This window comes from Sciurus vulgaris, assembly GCF_902686455.1.
Source record: "Sciurus vulgaris genome assembly, chromosome: 6".
Lineage (NCBI taxonomy): Eukaryota > Metazoa > Chordata > Mammalia > Rodentia > Sciuridae > Sciurus > Sciurus vulgaris.
The window spans coordinates 83,497,274-83,520,643 of NC_136466.1; the positions used below are offsets into that span (position 1 = coordinate 83,497,274).

At 33.0% G+C, this 23,370-nt stretch overlaps 1 protein-coding gene across 28 annotated transcripts in view; it reads right to left on the reverse strand.

Annotated features, from left to right (window-relative positions):
• PPIP5K2 (diphosphoinositol pentakisphosphate kinase 2) overlaps positions 1-23,370 on the reverse strand; it is a 102,379-nt gene that overhangs the window by 17,515 nt on the left and 61,494 nt on the right. For 16 of the 28 annotated variants that reach the window (XR_013764795.1, XM_079145847.1, XM_079145849.1 and 13 more), the window contains exons 18-26: positions 19,267-19,408; positions 17,680-17,903; positions 14,272-14,399; positions 13,597-13,711; positions 9,915-10,022; positions 9,717-9,833; positions 4,093-4,260; positions 1,417-1,590; positions 104-176 (exon numbers count right to left, since the gene is read on the reverse strand). Coding sequence is in view for 27 of the 28 variants with exons in the window: in XM_079145847.1 (XP_079001973.1) it covers positions 104-176; positions 1,417-1,590; positions 4,093-4,260; positions 9,717-9,833; positions 9,915-10,022; positions 13,597-13,711; positions 14,272-14,399; positions 17,680-17,903; positions 19,267-19,408 (1,249 nt within the window). In the remaining variant the exon portion in view is untranslated. Of the gene's footprint in view, positions 1-103; positions 177-1,416; positions 1,591-1,728; positions 3,407-4,092; positions 4,261-9,716; positions 9,834-9,914; positions 10,023-10,045; positions 10,106-13,596; positions 13,712-14,271; positions 14,400-17,679; positions 17,904-19,266; positions 19,409-23,370 lie in introns of those variants that run through there. The other 12 variants (XM_079145830.1, XM_079145853.1, XM_079145840.1 and 9 more) reach the window with 3 other exon arrangements.

The following is a 23,370-nucleotide window of genomic DNA, read 5'->3' on the forward strand; positions in this document are numbered from 1 at the left end:
AGCATAGCATTTGGTCATGCTTTTATCAATGAAGAGTTTTACATGTGTGCACAATATTGAGTTTAAAAAGGGAATGGAATACAATTTTCTTTAAACCACATACCTACAGTAGGGTTCTGTTTCTGTTCCACAAGAGCTCTTGGTGTTCGAAGGTAATTAGCATTTTCAGATACAACCTACATAAGGAAAACAAAATTAGTGAAATAAAACAGCAAACTAAATTAGAAAGTCCTTAGTTCATATGCAGCCTGTTCCAGACAGACAAAGGTTAATAAGCTGTATGATAAATATTAGTAGAAATACACAAAACATGAAAGATCATGCAAGATCCCCTTTTGAAGGGAGTCCATTTCATATGATGTCCTTGCAATGAAGTGGTGCGAAGCAGGCATTCAGAATGAAACATCATGTATGAAATAAGACAGATGAAAAGAAACAATTAATAGATTGATAAATCCACTTTCTCTTAAAAGAAGTCAAATGCCCACTCTAAACCAGCTCCTGTATTTGAAGGGGGAAAAAACAACCACAAACAAAAGAAAAGACAGACAGACTGTTAAAGTCACCATACAATTACTGATCCATGCATGGACTTTATCAGAGTAACCTTTAAATATTCACAGCCTTAATGGATACCATAATCCCTTTTCCTATAATCAAATGCATTATATTTCCAAAAGGAAATTGCTGAAATTATCAGAAAAGTCATGTGTAACAGCAGACCTTCCATTGTAACAAAAACCAGAGTATTTAAAGTTTCCAAATGCCATCACAGAAAGTTCTTCTGAAGTCATTTTATTTCGAACCAGATTGTTGATGGGCATATAAACACTTGCCCGGTCTTATACAGTTCAAAGAAAAACATAAAGTACATATCCCTTAAATCCGATACTTCCAGATAAAGGAACAGTGAGGGAGAGAACATATTAGATGTATCATGCTAATTAACACTGGGCCACATAAATTTTGATATTTAAAAAAATGTTCATAGTCTCAGCAAATTCCAAATGGAATCAATTTTTTCAATTATGAGGGGGAGATCAGTAAATTTTCTTACCAACAAATCACACAATTTTGTTTCTGAACATTTTAAAAGATAACTGAAGTCAAAGAAAGATTTCTTTCCCTTTAAAATAATTTTGTCAGCAAGCTCAAGTTCCAGGAATATAAAATTTATTATTATTTAAATCCTGGATATTTAGAACTTTCCCAGTAAAAACGCTGAACACATGCAATATAAGTGGTTACTTTCCCTCAATTATTGTTAGATATAAATATTTTTAAGTGGACTCAAAATTTAAAAGCGGAAGGATTTACTCTGATATAAAATACAAGGGATTAGATGTCCTCAAAGACAGTTGTTTGTTGCTCTGAATGCAGGGAGGAAAAATGTTTAATGAAGTAAAATTTAAAAACCTGTTGCCATGAGCCAAAAATACTGGATGTGAAAGCCAATGATTTGGGGGAGACAGGGGAAGAAGTGATTTGTTCCCCTGATCTGCGTCTTCGACGCCCAGTACCCACACCACTGGTATAATGCAGCCAGGTACCAGTACCCTCTGGGCTAGACACACTCAGGGGGCTCTCTTCCTGGAAGTGAGAAAGGGGGCAAAAAAAAAAAAAAAAAAAAAAAAAAGCAGAGCATGCACAGTTAGATACAACAGAGCCAAATGATCAGAAAGAAAAAAAAATACAGTTTGTTTGCATTTGTTCATCAATTTTTTTATAAAAAATAACTAAACCGTAATTTGGGAGCCAAATATTTTAATATTTGATAATTTGATAGGAATAACAAATTTAATTTTGTGATAACAATATAGAACTGTTGTATTTCCTTAAAATACATAAAATATTCATACTAAATAGATGTTCCTTCTCTTTTAAAACCAAAAAACTTTTCTATCTAGCAACTATTTAAATATGAAATTATTGTTTCATTTTAAATATTCAAGATATTTTGTGCTGTTGTGGGTGAAGTTTTCAACCCAAAGCTCTAAAAGATTATGCAAAGTAAAGGTTAAAGAGGTTTCAAAGTATAGAACTTAGAAAAGAAAATCTCTCTGCTAGTCACTCAGAAAGAAAAATCAGACACAATTTGTATTTGTTTATGTACTTTCAAGTGATTTGTTTACCCCTTCCAAAAATTATTTACAGAATTCAGAAGGCAAAACATGCAGCAGACATTCTCATATCTCTGCATGTTCAGGTTTCAGACAGTGAGGGCAGAATAAAATCTACCTGCACAAAATAAAAAGAATATTATTTTTTCTCTGTGTCTTTTAGAAATACAAACTTCAGATATTAAAGTGATGGTGGAGAATGGAAAAAGTCTTCAGGGTTTAACTTGAATAATTTACCTTATGTAAGTAAAAGTTTAACATGTCATAGGAATAATCTCTTTAAAGCAACTATTTAATAATTCATGAGAGATTTATAAATGTGTTCTGTGTTTTTAGAGTTAACAAGAACAGTGACTTTGTTAAAGTCACAACATAGATGAGTTGATTCAAAATACATTTTGTTTTAGCAGTATTATATAGGTTTTTTGGAGAGCAAAGAAGAGGGTTTCATGGTGAAATTCTAAACAATTTAATCAACTGCAGATTGCTTGCTCAACAACACATCAAAATCACTGCACTTGAACAAATGGTGACTTAGATTATATTAAGATAGATCATTCCCAATTTTCTGAAATTAAGTATACCTGAACATAAAAAAAATTTCTTTCTTTCATTTTTTTTTGTATTGGAGATTGAACCCAGGAGCACTTAACCACTAAGCTATATCCTCAGTTCTTTTTTATTTTTATTCTGAGACAGGGTCTTGCTAAGTTGCTAAGGCTCACCTCAAACTTGTAATCCTCCTGCCTTAGTCTCCCAGATTGCTAGGATTTCAGGCATATGCCATTGTGCCTGGCAAAAGTAGACTTCTCATGTTTCAATTAAGCCATAATAGAACATATAAACCCAGGTTCTATAATTGCTAACCAGCATTTTTTAAAACTGCCCTTATAATTAACTTAAAATATCATGTTCTAGGTAAATTACCCTAACTAGTATATAAAAATTCTATTATCAAATTTAACAATCTACTGAGTTTTTTTTCCTATACTTGACTGTCAAATTATATGAAATCTGAGGATCATAAAACAATTAGGATTGTATAATTTGGGGCTGTAGAATAAGCACAAGTCTTTTTTAATGTTTATATTCTTAACCATCAACTGCTAGATAATGTGATACCTAATTCTATGAATTTGATCTATATAAATACAAACAAAAATGTTTCTAATTTAAGAGTTGATGGCTTTTCCTATCTCCAATTTAATTTCTTGCTTTATATCTTTATTAGAGCATTTAGAAAATATGTATAAGCACTGACCTCAATCAGTACTAGCAGAATCATCCTACAGAAAATAAATAATTCAAAATAAAGGTTAAAAGTATAACATATATATACATATTAAAAATCTACCTAAGAAGCTTTATTGCAACGGCTCAACCTTCCTTTTAAATGTTACAGTAATAATGAATAGAATATTATTCTAACAGTGAGCATAAGAATTAGTTTAACTGACTTAATTACATATTTTAATACAAAGATAAATTTTTCAATTATCAAATTTTCAAACTTCTATGTAGACTTTTGCAATCAAGCAAACAATTTGAAATTTCATTTATTAATCTTCAGTGTCAATGGAATCACAGCTGAAGCATCTTTGGCAATTTCTGACTAGGTTTAACAAATTAAAATTATTCTTGATATATTAAATCAAACTTTAAAAAAATTCTTTATTGAAGAATAACCTAATGGGACAAGACAAAAAACATGGATGTTTATCTAGTTCTTAGGCCTTACTTTCATATTTGTATTCAATTTTGTTACAAAATCTACACAGATTTCCAAACTTTAAAACTGATCCTTGTTTTCTAACTGCCTCTATATTTTTAAAAATTTGTTTGAAAAATAGACAAAGATGACTAAAATTTGTAAGGTTCCAAAACTCCATAATAAAAGCTGTATTTTCTTTTCAGTTTTATTAACATATAGTTAGTTTACTCTATAAAAACAAGCTCTGACACATATACATACTTCATTTGTAGCCATCTTCCTAGATCGCGGGAGTGGAGACTTCCTGTGTATGTGAATTGGCTCTGACACCATTGGTTTAAATAGTATCACAGCTCGATCAATCTCATCTCTTTTAGAAGTATGTGGTTCGTCATCATTATCAATTTTAAAAGATTTTCTGCCTTCATTCTGTGAGGAAAAGATACAGCACACTTATAATTCAGATTAACAAAATCTCTTCTGATAACAAATTCAACTACCAACTAAAGTAGTCATTTGATGTATATATATGTGTGTGTATATATATACACACACACATACAATTTGCATTCTGAAATGAATTAATAATATTAGTTGAACTCTTACAATAGCTTATTATGCTGTGTACTGTGAAAGAGAAGACCAAATCTCTGACTTTAAGAAATACATACACTTGGGGCTGGGGTTGTAGCTCAGTGATAGAGCACTTGCTGGGCATGTGTCAGGCCCTGGGGTTCAATACTCAGCAACACATATAAATAAATAAAATAAAAGATCCATTGGCAACTAAAAAAATATTTTAAAAAAATACATACACTTTATGGAGAAGTAAAATAATAATTTAAATAAAACACATATAAAACAAAGTACATAGTTAAATTTCTTCAAATACACAAATAATAATAAATGACAAAAAAGAGTAGAGATTAGTTTCATTATATAGAAATATTATCAGCCCAAGCATGAATAAAATAGTATTTGAATTTATACAATATTTAAATTCTATTCTGAATATTTTCAATAAATATGATGAATAATCATCCATTAAATACTATACTGAGTGTGTATTATTTGCCAGGAACTCTGATGAATAAGGCATAGTCTCAGACAAAATCCTTTATTAAATTAAAGACTATATAAATATAAAAAAGACTTGCTTAATCTAAAATTTGAAATAACCATCACAGCTAATATCGTTATTCATAGATAAGATCTTAGATACAGAAAATCCAAATGACTCTATGGACAAATTATTAGAATGAATAAAGCAGGATAGTAAGTTTTCTAGTTATATAATCTTAAAACAAGTTAAAATTCAATATGACAGTAAAAAACAGAAAATCAAAATTAAATAACAGCATCAAAAATTATAATCTATGAATTAATCTGACAAAAACGTGACATTACAAATCTTAACTTTGCCAAAAATCATATAACTTACAGCCAAACTGAGAAACATACCAAGTCTTTATACTTGAAGATGCAGTACCACAAAAGTATCTTTTCTCTCGAAATTGATATGCAGAGTTAGTGTAATCCTAATTCAGATCCACAAAAGTTCTTTTTGAAACATTATAAGATTACAAAAATTTATATGAAAATTCCAGAACTCTAAAATACTTAAGGTAATCTTGAAGAAAAATAAAGCTGAGGGACTCTCGAGTCAGAAATTAATATTTATTATAGTAACTATAATTAAAATTTTGATATTGATATAAATACAGAAAGACAAACAGACCAATGGAGTAATACTAAGGAATAGTTCAAAAATCAATCTACCAATATATGAAAAAAGTATGTCTGGAATATCAGAAGTACTACTGCAGACAGTAGAGAAAAGATGAACTCTTCGATATACAATACTAGAACTAGTTTTCCATTCGGGGAAAAAACAAAGCAAAAACAAAAAACTGGACTTCATATCACACATACCATATCCAAAAAAACTGCATTTTTGTGCATTAAAATAGGGGAAGAAGATGATACTAGATATAAGAAGAGTAGCAGGAAAGACTAAAGACATCAGTAATGCTCAATATGTAGATAAATCTAAACCTACTTGGATGATATGTTCTGACACATATAATTACTTTGTTAGAAAAATATGCATATACCTTCTAACAGATCATGATTCTAACACAATCAATATTCTAACACATTCTAATACATAAATGAATACTGACTATAAAGAATAATAATGACCTGGAGGATTTAAAATATTTTAAAAACATATATAATTAAAATTCATGACAAAAATAATATAAAAATGGGATTGATAGTAAAAAGGATTAAAATATTTCAACATGATTATAAGTCTAATAACAGTAAAAGCTGTACTGTACTAGTACTCGGGTAATCATTAAAAGAATAGTGGGGAAAGTACTAGAGAGTGATAATGGCCAAATTATATTATTATATTGTGTACTGTGTGCATATACAAATGTGTAACAACGAATCACATCAGTATGTACAATTACAATGCATCAACAAAAAAATGTGGGAAAAGAAAAAAAATTTACATGGTAAGATAATGTAAAAATTACCAAGTAGTCAATATTGGAGGGGGAAATTACTTTAAGGAAGGAAAGAAGTGAGAGAAAAAGGAATATAAAATAGGTAGAACATATAGAAAAATAGTTGTATGGTTTTAAGGTGATATATAATAAATTCTAAGTACATCGAATTATATTATCTATGGACTACAATTACAGGACAAAGACTGTGAGACAGTAAGAAACAAAACTTAAATACATACTATTTATGAGATACTTTGTAAATATATGAATCTAAGAAGTTGAAAGTAAATGGATGAAAAATATATGGGAAAAAGAGATATGTATGACCCTTCTTAACTGAGATTTCTCATGAGAAGTATTAATACATTAGCAGTCTCTGAAGTAATGTTTCTTGTATGTATGTAGGATGGTATTATTATAACACCCTTCTCAGAGGACAGTCTCTCAAACTGTGTGTATTAGGTGGTTCAGATGAGGAACCTCTGAAAGGCTTTTATACTGAAGTCAAGAAACATCATTAAAAATAAAAGGAGACTTCCATAATGAGAAAAGGATTAATATACCAGGAAGATGGATCAACAGATGATTAGAACATACATACACAAAGTGAAGCTCAAAATCAATTAAGGAGGAGGAATTCAAATATATACCAGATGTCTTTACTGGTAAATACCAATGCTTTCTGTCTACACCCTAGTAATAAGGGTAAATTAGAAATATATTAGCTTTTCCCACAACTTAAGATCCATTTTCAATCATTACAATGACTATTTGTATTAAGATGCTCTGAACTGGCTAGTTCTCCTATAGTTTCTTTAGCTTAGCTCCTTATCAGAAGTAAAAGTAAATTACACTGGAAACATAATAACAACTATAGGCTCAAACTTTCTCTGTAATCTTTACTATTCAATGTCTAGTATAACATCATGATAATAGCTTGAAATATAAGAAAATACAAGATCAAAAATCAAGGAAAAAAAAAGGAAATGAACCCAATGGTGACCCATTACTTAAAAAGTTTGTAGTAACTAATATTAATATGCTCACTTAACTACAAACAAGACAGAGAATTTCAGTTAAGAACTAGAAATTATAAAAACAACCAAATGGAAATTCTAGAGCTAAAAAACATAACTAAACCCTACTATTGCATTCTAAAGTTAAGAGCTCAATGAGTAGGGTTTAACAGCATATTGAAAAGTAGAGACAATTAATGATGTAGAAGAGCAGTAAAAAGAAAATGTATCTGAGCATAAAGAAAAAAAAATAGAAGAGTTTAAGAAATGCACGGCTAGCATTTAAGATGCACAGTGATTCCAATATAGATGTATACTAAGAAGAATGAATGGATAAAAATTAGAGATAATTACAGCAAATCTTAAAAAAAAAAAAACATGGAGTCACATGTACAAGAAGCTCTATCAACCCCAAGTGAATTTTTCGAAGTAAAACTACTACAAATGCAGACAATCAGATAATATTGGAAGTCTCTTAAAGACTGACAGGATTAAAAGACACCAAAAGAAATATACACAACATAAAAAAAACAAAGCAAATAATATTTAGGTACATTCAATCTACATACATCAGTAATTATATTAAGTGATTAAATATGACAAATCAAAAGCCAAGACTGTTAAAAAATACAAATAAAAAAACAAAACCCTCAAGACTTAATGGTTAGTTGAGGCTTTTTTTTTTCCTTTGAAAGTTTATGATCAAATATTCACTAAAATGTTATTTTGTCAAAATATTTATTCCTTGATGTGATATGGTAGACTCCCATAGATGTAGCTTTGTAAATATACCTACCTTTACATGAACTATATCAAAATAAATCATTTTTGCATAAAAAACTAAAATCCATATGCTGCTTAAAAGCCATGCACCATATATACAAGGACACAGAAAAGTTAAGAGTAAAAAGAAAGAAAATGTTAAATTAAAAGAAAGTTTGTACAGCTATAATACCAAAGTAGATTACAAAGCAAGAAGCATTTCCCAGGCAAAATGACATTTCATAATGAGAAAAGATAAAAGGAAGATATAACAATTCTAAATTTGTACCCACGGCCTCAAAATGTGAAGCAAAAATTCTTACAACTATAAGGAAAAACAGACAACCCATGATTGCAGTGGGATATTTTTGCATACCACTCTAAGTAGCTAGGAAGAGCAATCAGACCTTCAAAAATACTTCAAGGATGTAAAAGATTTGAACATTACTATGAACAAGTTTTACTCAAAAGACTTGCATTGAACACTGGTACTCAACAAAGATTAACAGACAATACATTGTTTCAAGTATACATGTGGTATTTATAAAAAGTTAATCATATAAAGGACAACAAAGCAATTCCAAATACATTCAAGGCAAGCAAAAATCCCACCAAATATATTCTTTGACAAAAGTTGAATTAAGCTAGAGGTAGTTAACAAAAGTTCACATGTATTTTCCACACATTTGGTAAGTCATAAATCCTTAAATTCATGAATCAAAGAAGAAGAAAAAATTACACAGAAATCATAAAGTACTTTGACTGAATAATAAAACATGACAATGTGATGTAGCTAAAGGGATAAAAAGGTACCCATAGCTCCAAATGTAAATATTAGAAAAAGAAAACTTTAAAATACATGATCTGAGTATACTTAAAAATAAGAGATAAAAATCACAAATCCTTGCCAAGGGTCATTCAGCTATAATATCAAAAGAAACAAAAAAGTTATCACTATGAAAAAAGGGACATCATTAAAGATTGTAAAAATAATAAAAAACAATATAGGGACACTTTCAACAAATTACCAAACTTATCACATAACTTACCAAAACAGATACAAAAGATTAAGAAAATTTGAATAGTAGTACATCAATTTTAAAAATTGAACATATAATTTAAAATATTCCCCCAAAGAAAACTCCATATCCAGATGACTTCCCCACAAAAATTTTAATAAATATTTAAGGAAAAAATAATAGCAATATTATATAAAACCTTCCAGATAGTATATAATCCTTAATATGGTAAAGATTAAAATGCAATAACTCATGCTAAGTGTGTAGTGCTGTTTATAATGAAATAATCCTTAAGTAAAACAATAATTAAAAAATAAAAATTATATTTATCTATTCTAAGCATGGGCTTAAAATCCAAACAATCTAAATAAAAGATAAAACTCTGAAATATTCTAATATGTATAAAATGTTGTCCATCCAAATCATATTTTTAAAGGCTTAAGTCCTTTTTTTAACCTCAGTTGTGATGAGAATTATTTACGGGACAGAAGAGAAAATCCTTACAGAAATTTCATGAAAATCTAGAACTATAGTAACTAAACCATGAGAGTTCTGAGTTCCATCTTCCTTACCTCTCTGGAAGCTGGTCTATATCCATAGCCAGAAGGTAAATTTTTATCTTCTTCACAGCCTTTGGCTCCTGGACTGAAGTGTAATTCAACATGAAAGCGTTCCTCTGAGGAAAGATCCTAAAAAATATGAAAGAACTTTTTTACAACAAATGACTTGAAACTATTAACTTTGGGAACACAAATCAAAAGCTCTGTTACCTTGTTAGGATCCTCATAAAGCATGATAACAATCTGAGTCATGTAGTTGAGTTCATTGACAACATTTAAATAATCCATAGCTCTTTTCCACTGTTCATCCTTTGATTCCTGAACAAAATACATGGTAAGTACTTTCTCATATTATATTACTTAAAAGTAACTTCATTGTCACTATGATAATTTGGTTGATCCTATGTGACATAACACATAAAGTATACAGTTATGTGTAGAATCTTAAAACAATTTTATTATACGTAAAAGTCTCAATATATATCTTAGGCTTGTTTAAATTATTTTAGAAGTTTCTTTTTCAGTGGTAACTTTTTTCAAAAGAGCATATTCAAAATAAAAAATCAGGTATCTCTTGAAAAGGATACCCACTACCAAGATCTTAGGGTAAGGAAAGGTTATAATCTTATTAATTAAAAAGTACCTATTATATAGTATCATGCTTCATAAGAGAATATTATCCCATAAGAGTAGTATTTTCCCCACTATCATATGGCTCATGTTTATGATATGCCCATCAGTAAATATCCCTTATTTAAAATGCAATGATACTAAAAAAATTAGCAGGAGGAAGGCATATGAAAGTTCTATTTATTGGCATTACCATCTCTTTTGCCATTCCTCCATCTTCATTTAGAGAATCATTGGTCTTTAAACACACAGAGCATCGGAACTGAAAGGAATCTTTGAGAACATAGGAAAATTCTGATGTTTTCTTTCTTTTTCTTTTTCTTTTTTTTTTTTTTTTTGTACTGAGTATTGAACCTACGGGTACTTTAACACTGAGCTATATCCCCAGTTCTTTTTATCTTTTATTTTGAAACAGGGTCTCACTAAGTTGTTGAGGCTGGCCTTGAACTTGCAATCTCCCTGCCTCAGCTTCCCAAGTGGCTGGGATTACAGGTGTGTGCCACCACACCCAGCTAAAAATTCTATCTAAAAGGTAAAACTACCAAAAGTATAAAGTCTAGAGTTAATGGTAAATAAATTTTATGTAAATTTTATATTAATCAGTTTTCCTTCATCATAAATGTCATAAGCATTACAAAAATACAAAGCACTCAAATATTTTTATATATAAGAATGCACAGTACTGTGAAATTCACTGTAGATTGTGCAGTTATAAAAAATGCAATTGTAAGATCACATACTGATATGTACGTTAAAAAAAATCAGTGCATTTCACTTTTCTGTTAGACATTATATATTCCTAAAGCAAATAATATTCTTGAATAAAAAGTACATCTCTGTGTATCTATGTGTGCACATATGTGTTTGGGAGGTTAATATGTGCATGTATACAATTTTTTAAAATTGATGAAGGAAAACAAAAATAGCATGACCAAACTTCACTAGATGTGACTTACTGGAAATGATGAATTTAAATTAGACTAAAAATTTTTATTAAGTGAACAGATGAATTAGACTTTGTGATACTACATTATCAAGAACACCATCTAATTTCAGTTATAGATTTTGCTAGGTCTCCTCTCATGAATAGATTAAATTAAACAATATTTAGTAGTATTTTCCTTAACACAACAAATATGTAAGAAGCCACAAAGATCTTTTCTTTTTAAATCAAGGCCCCTTATCGGTATTCCCTGAAAACTTATGTCCTTAACAAAACTTTTTAAAGAAAGTCTATTATGGAGAGAGATTTTATATAGTCCATTCTGTGTAATAAAAAATTTCAACAGGGAAGAGATTGAACAAGGTTTTAAGTACTTCCTTGAAGATTCTGATCAGGATAGTAAGAGCTGTGATACTGAATCGTAATTGAAATAAATTATATTTTGTTTAACAAAATTAGAAAACAGGACATCATTGGGGTACAGATTTTAATTATCACTTTAGTAATATACTTAATTATTTCCTGGAAGTGCATATTTATTTTTTTAAATGGGGTTGCTTAGTTTTAATTTTAGAAATGGTGCCTAAATTCAATACATGCCCAACAAGTTCTAGCTCCACTGCTAACACCCTAGTCCAAACTGTAAGATCTTTCTTTGAATCACTGTATAATAGTTTTCTAAATGTTCCTTCCCATTCACTCTCACCTATTGTCCATTCATACAGCAAAGTCACTCACTTTCCCGGTTAAAACCTTTCAATGGTATCCTAATCCCCTTAGGATACCAGGCACTGTCTCTCCAATCTTATCTGTTGCTATTTTATCCATCACTCATCAGTATGTTTCAACCATAGGCTTTCCATAATTTCCTATATTCCTCAGGTTCTTCCTACCTTTTATATTTGTGCAAGAGTCAAAAAGAAGACCATGTTAGAGGTGTATTTCTTTTCCCACAAAAAATTCCATCATTATTACTAGATATACAAGTATATTTCATTCACTGCCTTTTATTAAAGCTCCACTAATTCACATATGTATGCAAGGATATCACTTTGTTATTCCTTAGTGGAATAAAGAAGAAATCCAAAAAAGAAAAGACATGAATTGAAATTTTATGGGAACACCAAAAAATCCTTAGGGTAACTTTGACAATAATTATTCTTAAGGTCCAATAATACCATACTTTAGGAAATAAGAGACATATGCCAAATTCTCACTGCCCTTTATTTAAAAAGTATAGAAAAATCAAAATTGGACTAAAGTTTTAAAAGATCACTTTGTATAAAGATTTGTACAGATATATTCATATATATTGAAAAGAAAATTTTATCTTTTTGTAAATTTAGAGATGACTGATCAAGATGATGAGATTTTAGGCTTTGAGTTCATGGTGTAAAAGAATATGCCTAGAGGGTGTAATATTAGCAAAGAGGTTAAGTAAATTTTGCATGTGAGAGGAATATGAATTATTGTGGACAATGAGCATATTGTAGCAGATTGTATTTTCTAAACAAGGCTGCCACATAAATTTAATCTTTCATACTCTTCTTATAATGTGACAGTGACACTCCACTCAGAGTGATATGGGTTCTTTCCCCTCCCTTTGAACATGGATGAATCTTTGTGACTGCCTCAATCAATGTCAGCACAAAGGACATATGATTCCAGAAGTTAGGTCACAGAAATGCCATACACTTGCACCTTGCTATACTAGGAGACTCACTCTTGGAACTCAACTGCATTTTGAGGAAGCAGGTCATATACAGAGGACAGATGCTGTTGTTCTAGTAAACAACCCCTGCTGATGTCCCATCAAGTACTAGATAGGAGAGGACACCTGTGAGATGACTGGAGTCCCAGTCACTGCCTGACAGCAGGCTTATGAGACCTTAAGCAAAACCACATAATTGATCTCAGTCAACCCTTTGAACTGTGAGCAATAAAAATAAAATGATGGTGGTTGTTTTAAGCCACCAAGTCTTGGTATGCTATTCTATGACAGAAGACAAGAGGCACAATGCCTAATCTGACCCCTAAACAATTCGAATTCATCAGCTTCTCTTCATCTACTGCTAGCAGCCTATAATATCATCTAAGATACTTTGTTTTTGGTTGCTCAAATGGATCTTCTTTGAAGGAAAGAGGACATTCCCCAAATCTAATATAGTACTTGTTATAGTAAATCCTTAGAAAATGATGGCAAATCATACAAATTGGTGATGAATTACTAAATTTCACAGTAAAAACAGAGGGTTGTTATTTAGTTACAAAGTAAAAGAAACATATTTATTAGTTTGATGGGAATAACATTTTACTTACGTTGCATAAGGCACCATAGCGAAGAATAGATAATAAAGAATGTACATGGCTTTCACTGGTAAAATATAACCTGGTACGGACATGACGTTCAGGAGAAAGAACACCTCTGGAATACCTAAAGTTAGAAGCAGACGGTGTTAAAATATAACCACATAATCAAAAACCAATTAAGTATCAACATTACTTTGTAAAACAGAATTAATCTTAATAGAAGTACACAAATTCATGATAAATAAATATATCATTCTTCCAACTACAATTAAGGAGTTATTTTGATAGATATTTTTTCATCATGAAGTTATTTGGAATTAAGTAGGTCCTCTGGGATTAATGAAAGATCAAAATTAATATTAGGTTCATTACAAAGAGGTCACTTTAGCTTTTCTAGCAGCAATGATAGAGATCACAGTCCTAAAGATGCTTATAGACATCAATGCTGATGACCCCATGTGAAGGATGGTACACATCCCCTCTTCCCCATTCACCTCAGCTTTTCTCCAAATTGGATTTTTAAAAAATGTGTCTTGGTTGAAGATTAATAGGAATAGCTAGGCAATCCTGCTTCCACAACATACCAAGTGATTCACTTCTGATTTCTACAGAACATCAAAAAATAATTTAAATTTGAAGTATGTAAAAACAGATGACTATAGATTTAAATGATCAGGCTCTTACACAGGATGGAGTTTATTTACAGTGTCATCATCTTGTGTCCTCTGAAGATCTGAGCGAATTTTTCTAACTAAAGGAGTACAGTAACCTTTGGCAATCTCCAGTTTTTCAGCTTTAGTTATACCATATTCCTGAGCAGAAAATACATATTAGAAAAAGGGTATAGTGACAAAGAGCTCTGACAAATGCATTCCTGAATTAAAGAATTCTAGTGCAACACAAATACTATTAAGACTTTTATTTTTTTGCAGAATTCAAAATTTATGTACACATACATATACACATACACAAGTATAAGGGACTGAAAAGAAACCAAAAATAATAAAAACTGGTTATTTGCATTAAAATTGACATCAGTTTAAAATGGGCTTCATTCAAACATATTTTTGAAAGATTTTTTGTTTAAGTTTTTAGTTTGCTTTTGGAAAAGAAAAAGAGAAATCCTGGAAATGGTCCCTGACTTACTTTGTTTTTTTAACTGAAAAGAATAAAATCACTTTATGGTAACAAAAAACTCAACATACATATAAAGTTTATTTATATATATATATAAAATAAACTTGGTAAAACAAAAATAAGTAGAATTTGTTAGTTTTGTTACTTCAGATATATCGGAAACACTTGATTAAATCAGGAAGTATTTGTTTCACTAAAATGTACTGCTTGCTCATGCCCAGCATGTATTAAGCCTTTTATGAACATTAGACTCCTAGTTTGCATACCTGAATGCATAATCAAGGTAAAAATAGTTTATCACCTAAAACTCCACTGACACTTGAGTATTCTTTTCATGGCCAGCTCTTAGAAAACAATTTTTCATTCTCAATTTTAAAATGTTCTAAATAATTAACACAGACACACAAAAACCCAGAAGAGTAAAATTAAGTATGCTATATAATAACACAAACATGATTATGCTAATAATCAGATAAGCAATTGTGTATTTATTTAGCCACTGTGTACATAACACATTCAGATATATTGAATGCCTGCTTTGAAAAATGCATGTAGATCATAAACGTTTTAAAAGGCCTTATGTTTATAGCTAATTGTTCAAAAGTATACTTTTAGATAATCCTCATTGCAAACAGAAGTACAACTAAGACACTGAGCCTGAACTAAAGTCAAAGCAATTCAAATCAATGAAAAAAATCAGGGTCTTATTTATGCTTCCAGTATAAATTTTGAATGATCAGTAATCATTCTTCTTGGAATCTTTCATAGGAAAAATCTGAATAAATATCTTGAATTACATAACAAAGATAGATGCCAACTCAGTAACTGTGCTTAATGAGATATAATCAGTTCAGTGTTAGCTTGATGATCATCTATACCATACAGTTAAAACTGCAGACTTGTGCTCGCACTTTCATAGTAATCTTCAAGTATCGTGTTATAAAAATAAAACTTTTTATTCTATAAAAAATTTCTCTTGCCAAATAAAATTTGTCTTTTTAATTTTGACAATAAGAAAATGACAATAATTATAACAAAACTCTTTAAATCTAATTCATTTTCACCTATGAAAAATGATGGTACATAAAAAGAAATTGTCTGAGAATGAATCTCTTTTTCTAAATCATATTTTCTTAAAGCAACCCCCAAAGACATAATTTTTTTTATAGTTTTTTCATTGTAGATGGACACAATACCTTTGTTTATTTACTTTTTATGTGGGACTGAGGATTGAACCCAGTGCTTCACACGTGCTAGGCAAGCACTCTACCACTAAGCCACAACCCCAGATTTTCATCCTGTTTTATTTAAAAAAAGGACTTATATTTTTGGTACTGGAGATTAAACAAGGGAGTTGTCCATGCTAGGAAACTACTCTAACCACTGAGTTATACCTCCAGATTTAGGGTTCATGTTTTTAGATCACTGATTCATACAATATATCTGACACTGTATATATTTCTGACCAAATATATGGTTGCTGAAGAAACAGACTAATTGCTAATAACTATGTAAATATCTTTAGGTAAATTGTATATTACCTGAATTTCCAGTTGTTCAAAGTCTGTTGTTTATTTGGACTACTGGCGAATTTTAGGAAAGGGACACTAGGGACAGTGACATTATTTTAAACTTTTTTATATATGGGCATTTATAGTGAGGCTATTTGAACTTTTGTCATAGTTTATCCTTTTCATGTATTTTGTTTCTTCCTGCTTTTTAACTTTAGTTTACAGTTGGAATATCTGATTCACTCCAACTTCTGCTTTATAATATCCAAATCATTTTCTTTGCAATTGAAACTGGAAAAAGATCCTAAAGTGGCATCTGAAACTTTTTTCTCTTCCAACATATTCTTTTGTTTTTCTTTTTTTTAAATTTTGAAACAGGGTCTTGCTAAATTGCCTAGGCTAATCTTGAACTTGTGATCCTCCTGCCTCAGTTTCCTGAGTAGTTGGAATTATAGGCATGCACCAATGCATGTGGCTCTTCTAACATTTTTGACTTCAATAGGACTTGTCATTTGTTCCTTTACTATTAATCTGCTTATCTTAGTCATTTGAATTCTGGTTAGAACTTTATTTTTATTCTCCTATAATGAAAAGACCTGCATCCCTCAAAAGGAAATCTACTTACATCTTTGCTCTAACCCTTATTTTCAAAATACTTTAACGTAAGGTAAAAAGACTTGCAAAAAAGTCTTTCTTGTGTGGGGGGGAAGGGAGATAGTCCTGGGGGTTGAATCCAGAGCGTTGTACATGTGAGGCAAGTATTCTACCACTGAACTACATCCTCAGCTTATAAGTATTTTTACAGAAGCCCAAAACTATATTTGTTTCCCATTTTCCATGTTTTCATAGTAGAACTGATAGATGCACAATCGTTCTTCAATAATTTGTTGAGTGATTTATTCCATAATTTTTTTCATTTGTTTTGTTTATGAGCATATTATTGTTCTTCGGAGAATTCTTAAATTTTAAAGTCACTATATTCTTAGGGCATAAAACAATTCTGTATATTATACTGATGAAAACATATCACTGTGAACTTATGAAAACTCAGGATATATAATATCAAGAATGAATTCCATGAACTCTGGGTGATAATGTTATGTCACCTTAGGCTCATCACTTGTAACAAGTTTGATATTTATAATGGGGAAGGAGAGAGGGCTCTGTGTAGGAGCAGAAAATATATGGGAAATCTTTGTATCATTCATTCAATTTTACTGTGAACTTATTACTGCTCTAATAAATAAAAGATACTTTTCAAAAAGTCATTATAATCAATTTAGAACCTCTCAGATAATATGATTAATATAACCAATAAAAAATTTACAAGTTAATAGTTTTCTAGGATCATGAAAAGCAACTACATTTTACCTATTGGTAGATTGTTTAAAAGCATCTATTTTATACAATAGTATAAGAAAATACATTCTTGAGACCTACTTACCTGAGGGATAACAATATCTGCTAATGCCTTTGAAAGCCTATATAATTCCATTGTATTTTCTAATTTCAAGGAACCATTATGCTGGACATCGTATTTTATACAGTCATATATGTCAGGGATCTTACTAATATCATATCTTCCATTCTTTGTTTTAAAGTCTTTCTCCAACTTGGACCATCGACGTAACATAAGCTCCAGTGTTTCACTATGATAAAGCTGAATATCTAGAACAAGATATTATTTTCAGTATTCAAACTCAAAAATCTGATAAATATATATATATTAAAATGTTAAAAACTTTAATTAGAAACGTTTAAGTGAAAAAGATAAAAGTATAGGAAGATAGGAAATATTACTATAGGCATATACCATTAACAAACAATTTTTTTACTCGGATAAGTACTTGCTAAAAACTTTTTATTTTGGTACTCAAAGGCACTCAATCACTGAGCCACATCCCCAGCAGTATTTTGTTTTTTATTTAGAGACAGGGTCTCACTGAGTTGCTTAGTGCCTCACTGCTGGTGACGCTGGTTTTGAACTCACAATCCTCTTGCCTCAGATTTCCAAGCCACTGGGATTACACACATGTGCCACCTTGCCCAGGCAAGAAACTTTTTATAAAAGATCTTTCCATGTATTATAGACTTCAATAATAAAACAAAAAAAGAACAACAATTTTAACAAAATTCTTTTAAAAGTACATTTTCAATTCTGAATTTTAAATGCTATCATTTTTACTAGATTTAAATAATTAACAGAATAGGCAGAATCATTAGCAGAAAATCATTAGCAGAAAACAATTCAAATTTGTACCAATAAGAAACCCAAGATGTCAAAGTTGTTAACCAAGCTAGCCTCGGAGTTAGGGCTCATATTAGCTTGTTAACTCTTTGTTCTTAAGCTCTATAATCACTGTTTAACTACTGGGCAATGCTAAATAATTAATCAAATAAGAATGTTTTATTGCCTTTTTCATGTTATCATGGATAAAGTAACCATAACTCAGCTATAATTCTTTTGTCATATAAAATGTATTGAACTACATAATCATCACTAATAAATTAACTTATATCTACAAGAATTCTGTGCATCCTAATCTTGCACCAAAGACAGTTTAGTAATACATAATAGTGGCATAATATTTTAAAAAGCTTCACATAATGGTTGCACTCCACTTTTTGGAAAAAACAAAAACAAAAAAAAATCAGTATAAAATCTGTGACAGTTTCATGGTGAAATATGGTACACATTAACATACACATATCTAGATCTCAGGAGAGAGGCTTGATTTCTTTTCTTGGTGGGTACTGGGGACTGAACTCAGGGGCACTCAAACCACTGAGTCACATCCCCAGCCCTATTTTGTATTTGATTTACAGACAGGGTCTCACCGAGTTGATTAGCACCTTGCTTTTGCTAAGAACTCTTGATCCTCCTGTCTCAGCCTCTGAGCTGCTGGGATTATAGGCATTCGAGACTGTGCCTGGCTTGATTTCTTAAGAAGATTAGTGCATTATTTTAAAATGTTTACAGTAATTGGGCAACAAATTTTGTTGTTTTATGTTTTAAGAAAAACATATTTACCTGCTGATTTAGGGTCTTCCATTCGATGTCTGATTTGAGAAGTCAAACTTTGAATCAAAGAGTAAACTTTATCACAGGTCTTCACAGGATTTTTAATTAAATGCATTGATTTGATAAGAGAAATGCTTCCAGATGGAGTAAGCTATAAATGAGTAAAGCATATATTTTATATCTGTTTATGCCTAGTTATCTAAGAGAATGATGTAGTAGTAGAAAACTAATTCCATTTCATGGATTAAGATGACATGCAGAGGGGGTTTTCAAGATGGCGGCCTAGAGGGTGGCTGCATTTCATGTTGCTCCAGGACTCAGGATTCAAAAGAGGAGATATTGAGACACTTGGGACCAACTCAAAGCAGCCGGGTGACTCTCACGCATTGGGAAGGCATCCCCGATGGGACTGTGGTCCCGGAACGCAGGAAACTTTGTGAAGTAGAGCTGCCGGCGAGACGCCCCTCCCCCTGCTGGAGCAGTGAACTCGGACAGCTGGGAGCGCCGTAAAGGAGGCCGCTCGGCACAGCGCTGGGACTCGGAGCAACCACTGGGGCTCCGGCGGCTGCCCAGGGGAAGAGTGGCGAGGAGAACTGTGTGGACTCAGGACACCGGGGCCTGCCCTGAGGAGAAGGAGAGGAGCGTGGCCACTTGGATTCGGAGAGACTGCACCAGAGCTACAGGCGGTTGCCAGAGGAGAAGCTGCGCGGCGAGCTGTTTGGAATCAGAACGACGCTTCTGAACACCGGGGCCTGCCCTGAGGACTAGGAGGAGGAAGAGGAGCGCGGCCGCTTGGATTCGGGTGACTACACCAGAGCTACAGGCGGTTGCCAGAGAAGGGGCTGCGTGGCGAGCTGTTTGGACTCTGACCACTTCTGAACCCCGGGGCCTGCCCAGAGGAGTAGGAGAAGGAGGAGGAGGAGCGCGGCGGGTCCTTTGGACTCGCAGTGACTGCATTAGCGCTCCAGGCGGCTGCTCAGAGGAGAAGGCGAGTGGTGAGTTGTTTGGTCTTAAAGTGACAGCTCCTGAACACAGGGGGGCTGCCTGGAGGAGAAGCGTGGTGGGACACTTGGTCTTGAGTGGCCGCACCTGAGCTCCGGGCGGTGCCCAGAGGACCTGTGCAGCGGGTCACGTGGATTCAGAGCCACTCAGAGGGACTGCTCCTGAACACCTGGGGGGTTATCTGGAGAAGGAGGAGGAACGGGGAGGGTCACTTCGACTCGGAGTGATTGATTGCCCCGGGCTACGGGTGATTGGTGGGAGGAGGAGGCACGAAGTGAGTTTCTTGGACGCCTAGTGACCGCACCGGCATACTGGGCGGCTGTCTGGAGGAAGAGGCCTGTGGCGGGTCTCTGAGACTCAGAGCGATTGTTCGGGGCCCCAGGTGGCTGCTCAGAGGAGGGGCCACGCAGCCAGGCGATTAGGTGCAGAGCACGGTCCCAGGATCTAGGAGGCTTCTGGGTGGAAGAGCCGCACAGAGACAGGCTTAGGGTGGAGCGAAGGTTCCAGGCCTGTGAGCAAATTCTCTGAGGAGGGGCAGCCTAAGGAGATTCATCTGCGAAGGGTGAGGCTCCCAGACCCAGGAGGTAGGGCCGGGCCCCTGGAAACTTTGCAGAGGAAGGCAGCCCAGCCAAGGCACTAGCTGTAAATTGAGGGGAACCTCTAGGAGGAAACTGACCAGCGAGACCTCCCCACTGGGTGAGTCTTCCCTGCCTGGTGAGGTTTCCCCACAAGGACGGTAAAACCAGAGACACAGGCCCAAACAGGCCTTGCCTCAGCCCACAGCCTAGGTCCCCTTTGGATGACCATTGGTCAACAAGTGGAGGCACCTCTGTCCACTAGCAGGGAATATACCCCACCTGAAGGCCACCACTCCTAGAGAGGAAGCTTCCTTGTGGAGCAACGCATTATCAACTTCCTAAGAGGCTAAGAGGGGATATATATAGAAATCTTCAGGGACATTGTAAATCAACAGAGGAAATCTGCAATATCTCAGCGGTCCACTGATACCTGAACAATATGAGAAAACAAGGAAAGAAAATGATGCAAACAAATCTAGATGTTACATCAATAAAACCCAATGACAGCATGGCAGAAGAAATGACAGAAAAGGAGTTCAGAATGTACATAATTAAAATGATCAGAGAAGCAAACGAGGAGATGAAAGAGCAAATGCACGCACTGAATGATGAGATGAAAGAGCAAATGCAAGCATTGAATGATCGCACCAATCGACAGTTAAAAGAGCAAATACAGGAAGCAAAAGATCATTTCAATAAAGAGTTAGAGATATTGAAAAAAAACCAAACAGAAATCCTTGACATGAAGGAAACAATAAACCAAATTAAGAACTCCATAGAAAGCATATCCAATAGGATAGAACACCTGGAAGACAGAACCTCAGACATTGAAGACAAAATATTTAACCTTGAAAACAAAGTTGAACAAACAGAGAAGATGGTAAGAAATCATGAACAGAATCTACAAGAACTATGGGATATCATGAAAAGGCCAAATTTAAGAATTATTGGGATTGAGGAAGGCCTAGAGAAACAAGCCAAAGGAATGAACAAATTATTCAATGAAATAATATCAGAAAATTTCCCAAATCTGAAGAATGAAATGGAAAATCAAGTTCAAGAGGCTTATAGGACTCCAAATACACAAAATTACAACAGACCCACACCAAGGCACATTATAATGAAAATACCTAACATACAAAATAAAGACAGAATTTTAAAGGCTGTGAGAGAAAAGAACCAAATTACATTCAGGGGGAAACCAATACGCATATCAGCAGATTTTTCAATCCAGACCCTAAAAGCTAGAAGGTCCTGGAACAACATTTTTCAAGCCCTGAAAGAAAATGGATGCCAACCAAGAATCTTATACCCAGCAAAACTTACCTTCAAATTTGACGATGAAATAAAATCCTTCTATGATAAACAAAAGCTAAAAGAATTTACAAAAAGAAAGCCAGCATTACAGAACATTCTCAACAAAATATTCCATGAGGAAGAGATGAAAAACAAAGAAGCAAATCAGCAAAGGGAGGAATTATCCTAAAGGAATTGTCAAATAAAGGAGGAAACAAGTTGTGTCAAACAAATAAATAAACAAAATTTTAAAAATGAACCAAATGACCGGGAAACCGAATCATTTCTCTATAATAACCCTGAATGTTAATGGCCTGAATTCATCAATCAAAAGACATAGACTGGCAGACTGGATTAAAAAGAAAGATCCAACAATATGTTGCCTGCAAGAGACTCACCTCATAGAAAAAGATACCCATAGATTAAAGGTGAAAGGATGGGGAAAAACATACCATGCACATGGACTCAGCAAAAAAGCTGGAGTATCCATCCTCATTTCCGATAATGTGGACTTCAAGCCAAAATTAGTCAGAAGGGATAAAGAAGGTCATTTCATACTGCTTAAGGGAAGCATAAATCAGCAAGATATAACAATCATAAACATCTATGCCCCAAACAGTGGCTCATCTATGTATGTCAAACAAATCCTTCTCAATTTCAGAAACCAAACAGACCACAACACAATAATACTAAGTGATTTTAACACGCCGCTCTCACCACTGGACAGATCTTGCAGACAAAAATTGAACAAAGAAACCATAGATCTCAATAACACAATCCATAATTTAGACTTAACGGACATTTATAGAATATACCATCCAACCAAGAGTGAATACACTTTCTTCTCAGCAGCACATGGATCCTTCTCTAAAATAGTCCATATATTATGCCACAAAGCTAATGTTAGCAAATACAAGAAGATAGAGACACTAGCATGCATTCTATCAGATCATAATGGATTGAAGTTAGAAATAAATGAAAGAGTAAAACACAGAAACTATTCCAACATCTGGAGATTAAACAATATGCTATTATATGATGAATGGATAACAGAAGATATTAGGAAGGAAATTAAAAAATTCTTAGAGGTAAATGAGAACAAAGAAACATCATATCAAAATCTCTGGGACACTATGAAAGCAGTACTTAGAGGGAAATTTATTTCATGGAGCGCATTTAATAAAAGAAGTAAAACTCAACAAATAAAGGACCTAACACTACAGCTCAAAGCCCTAGA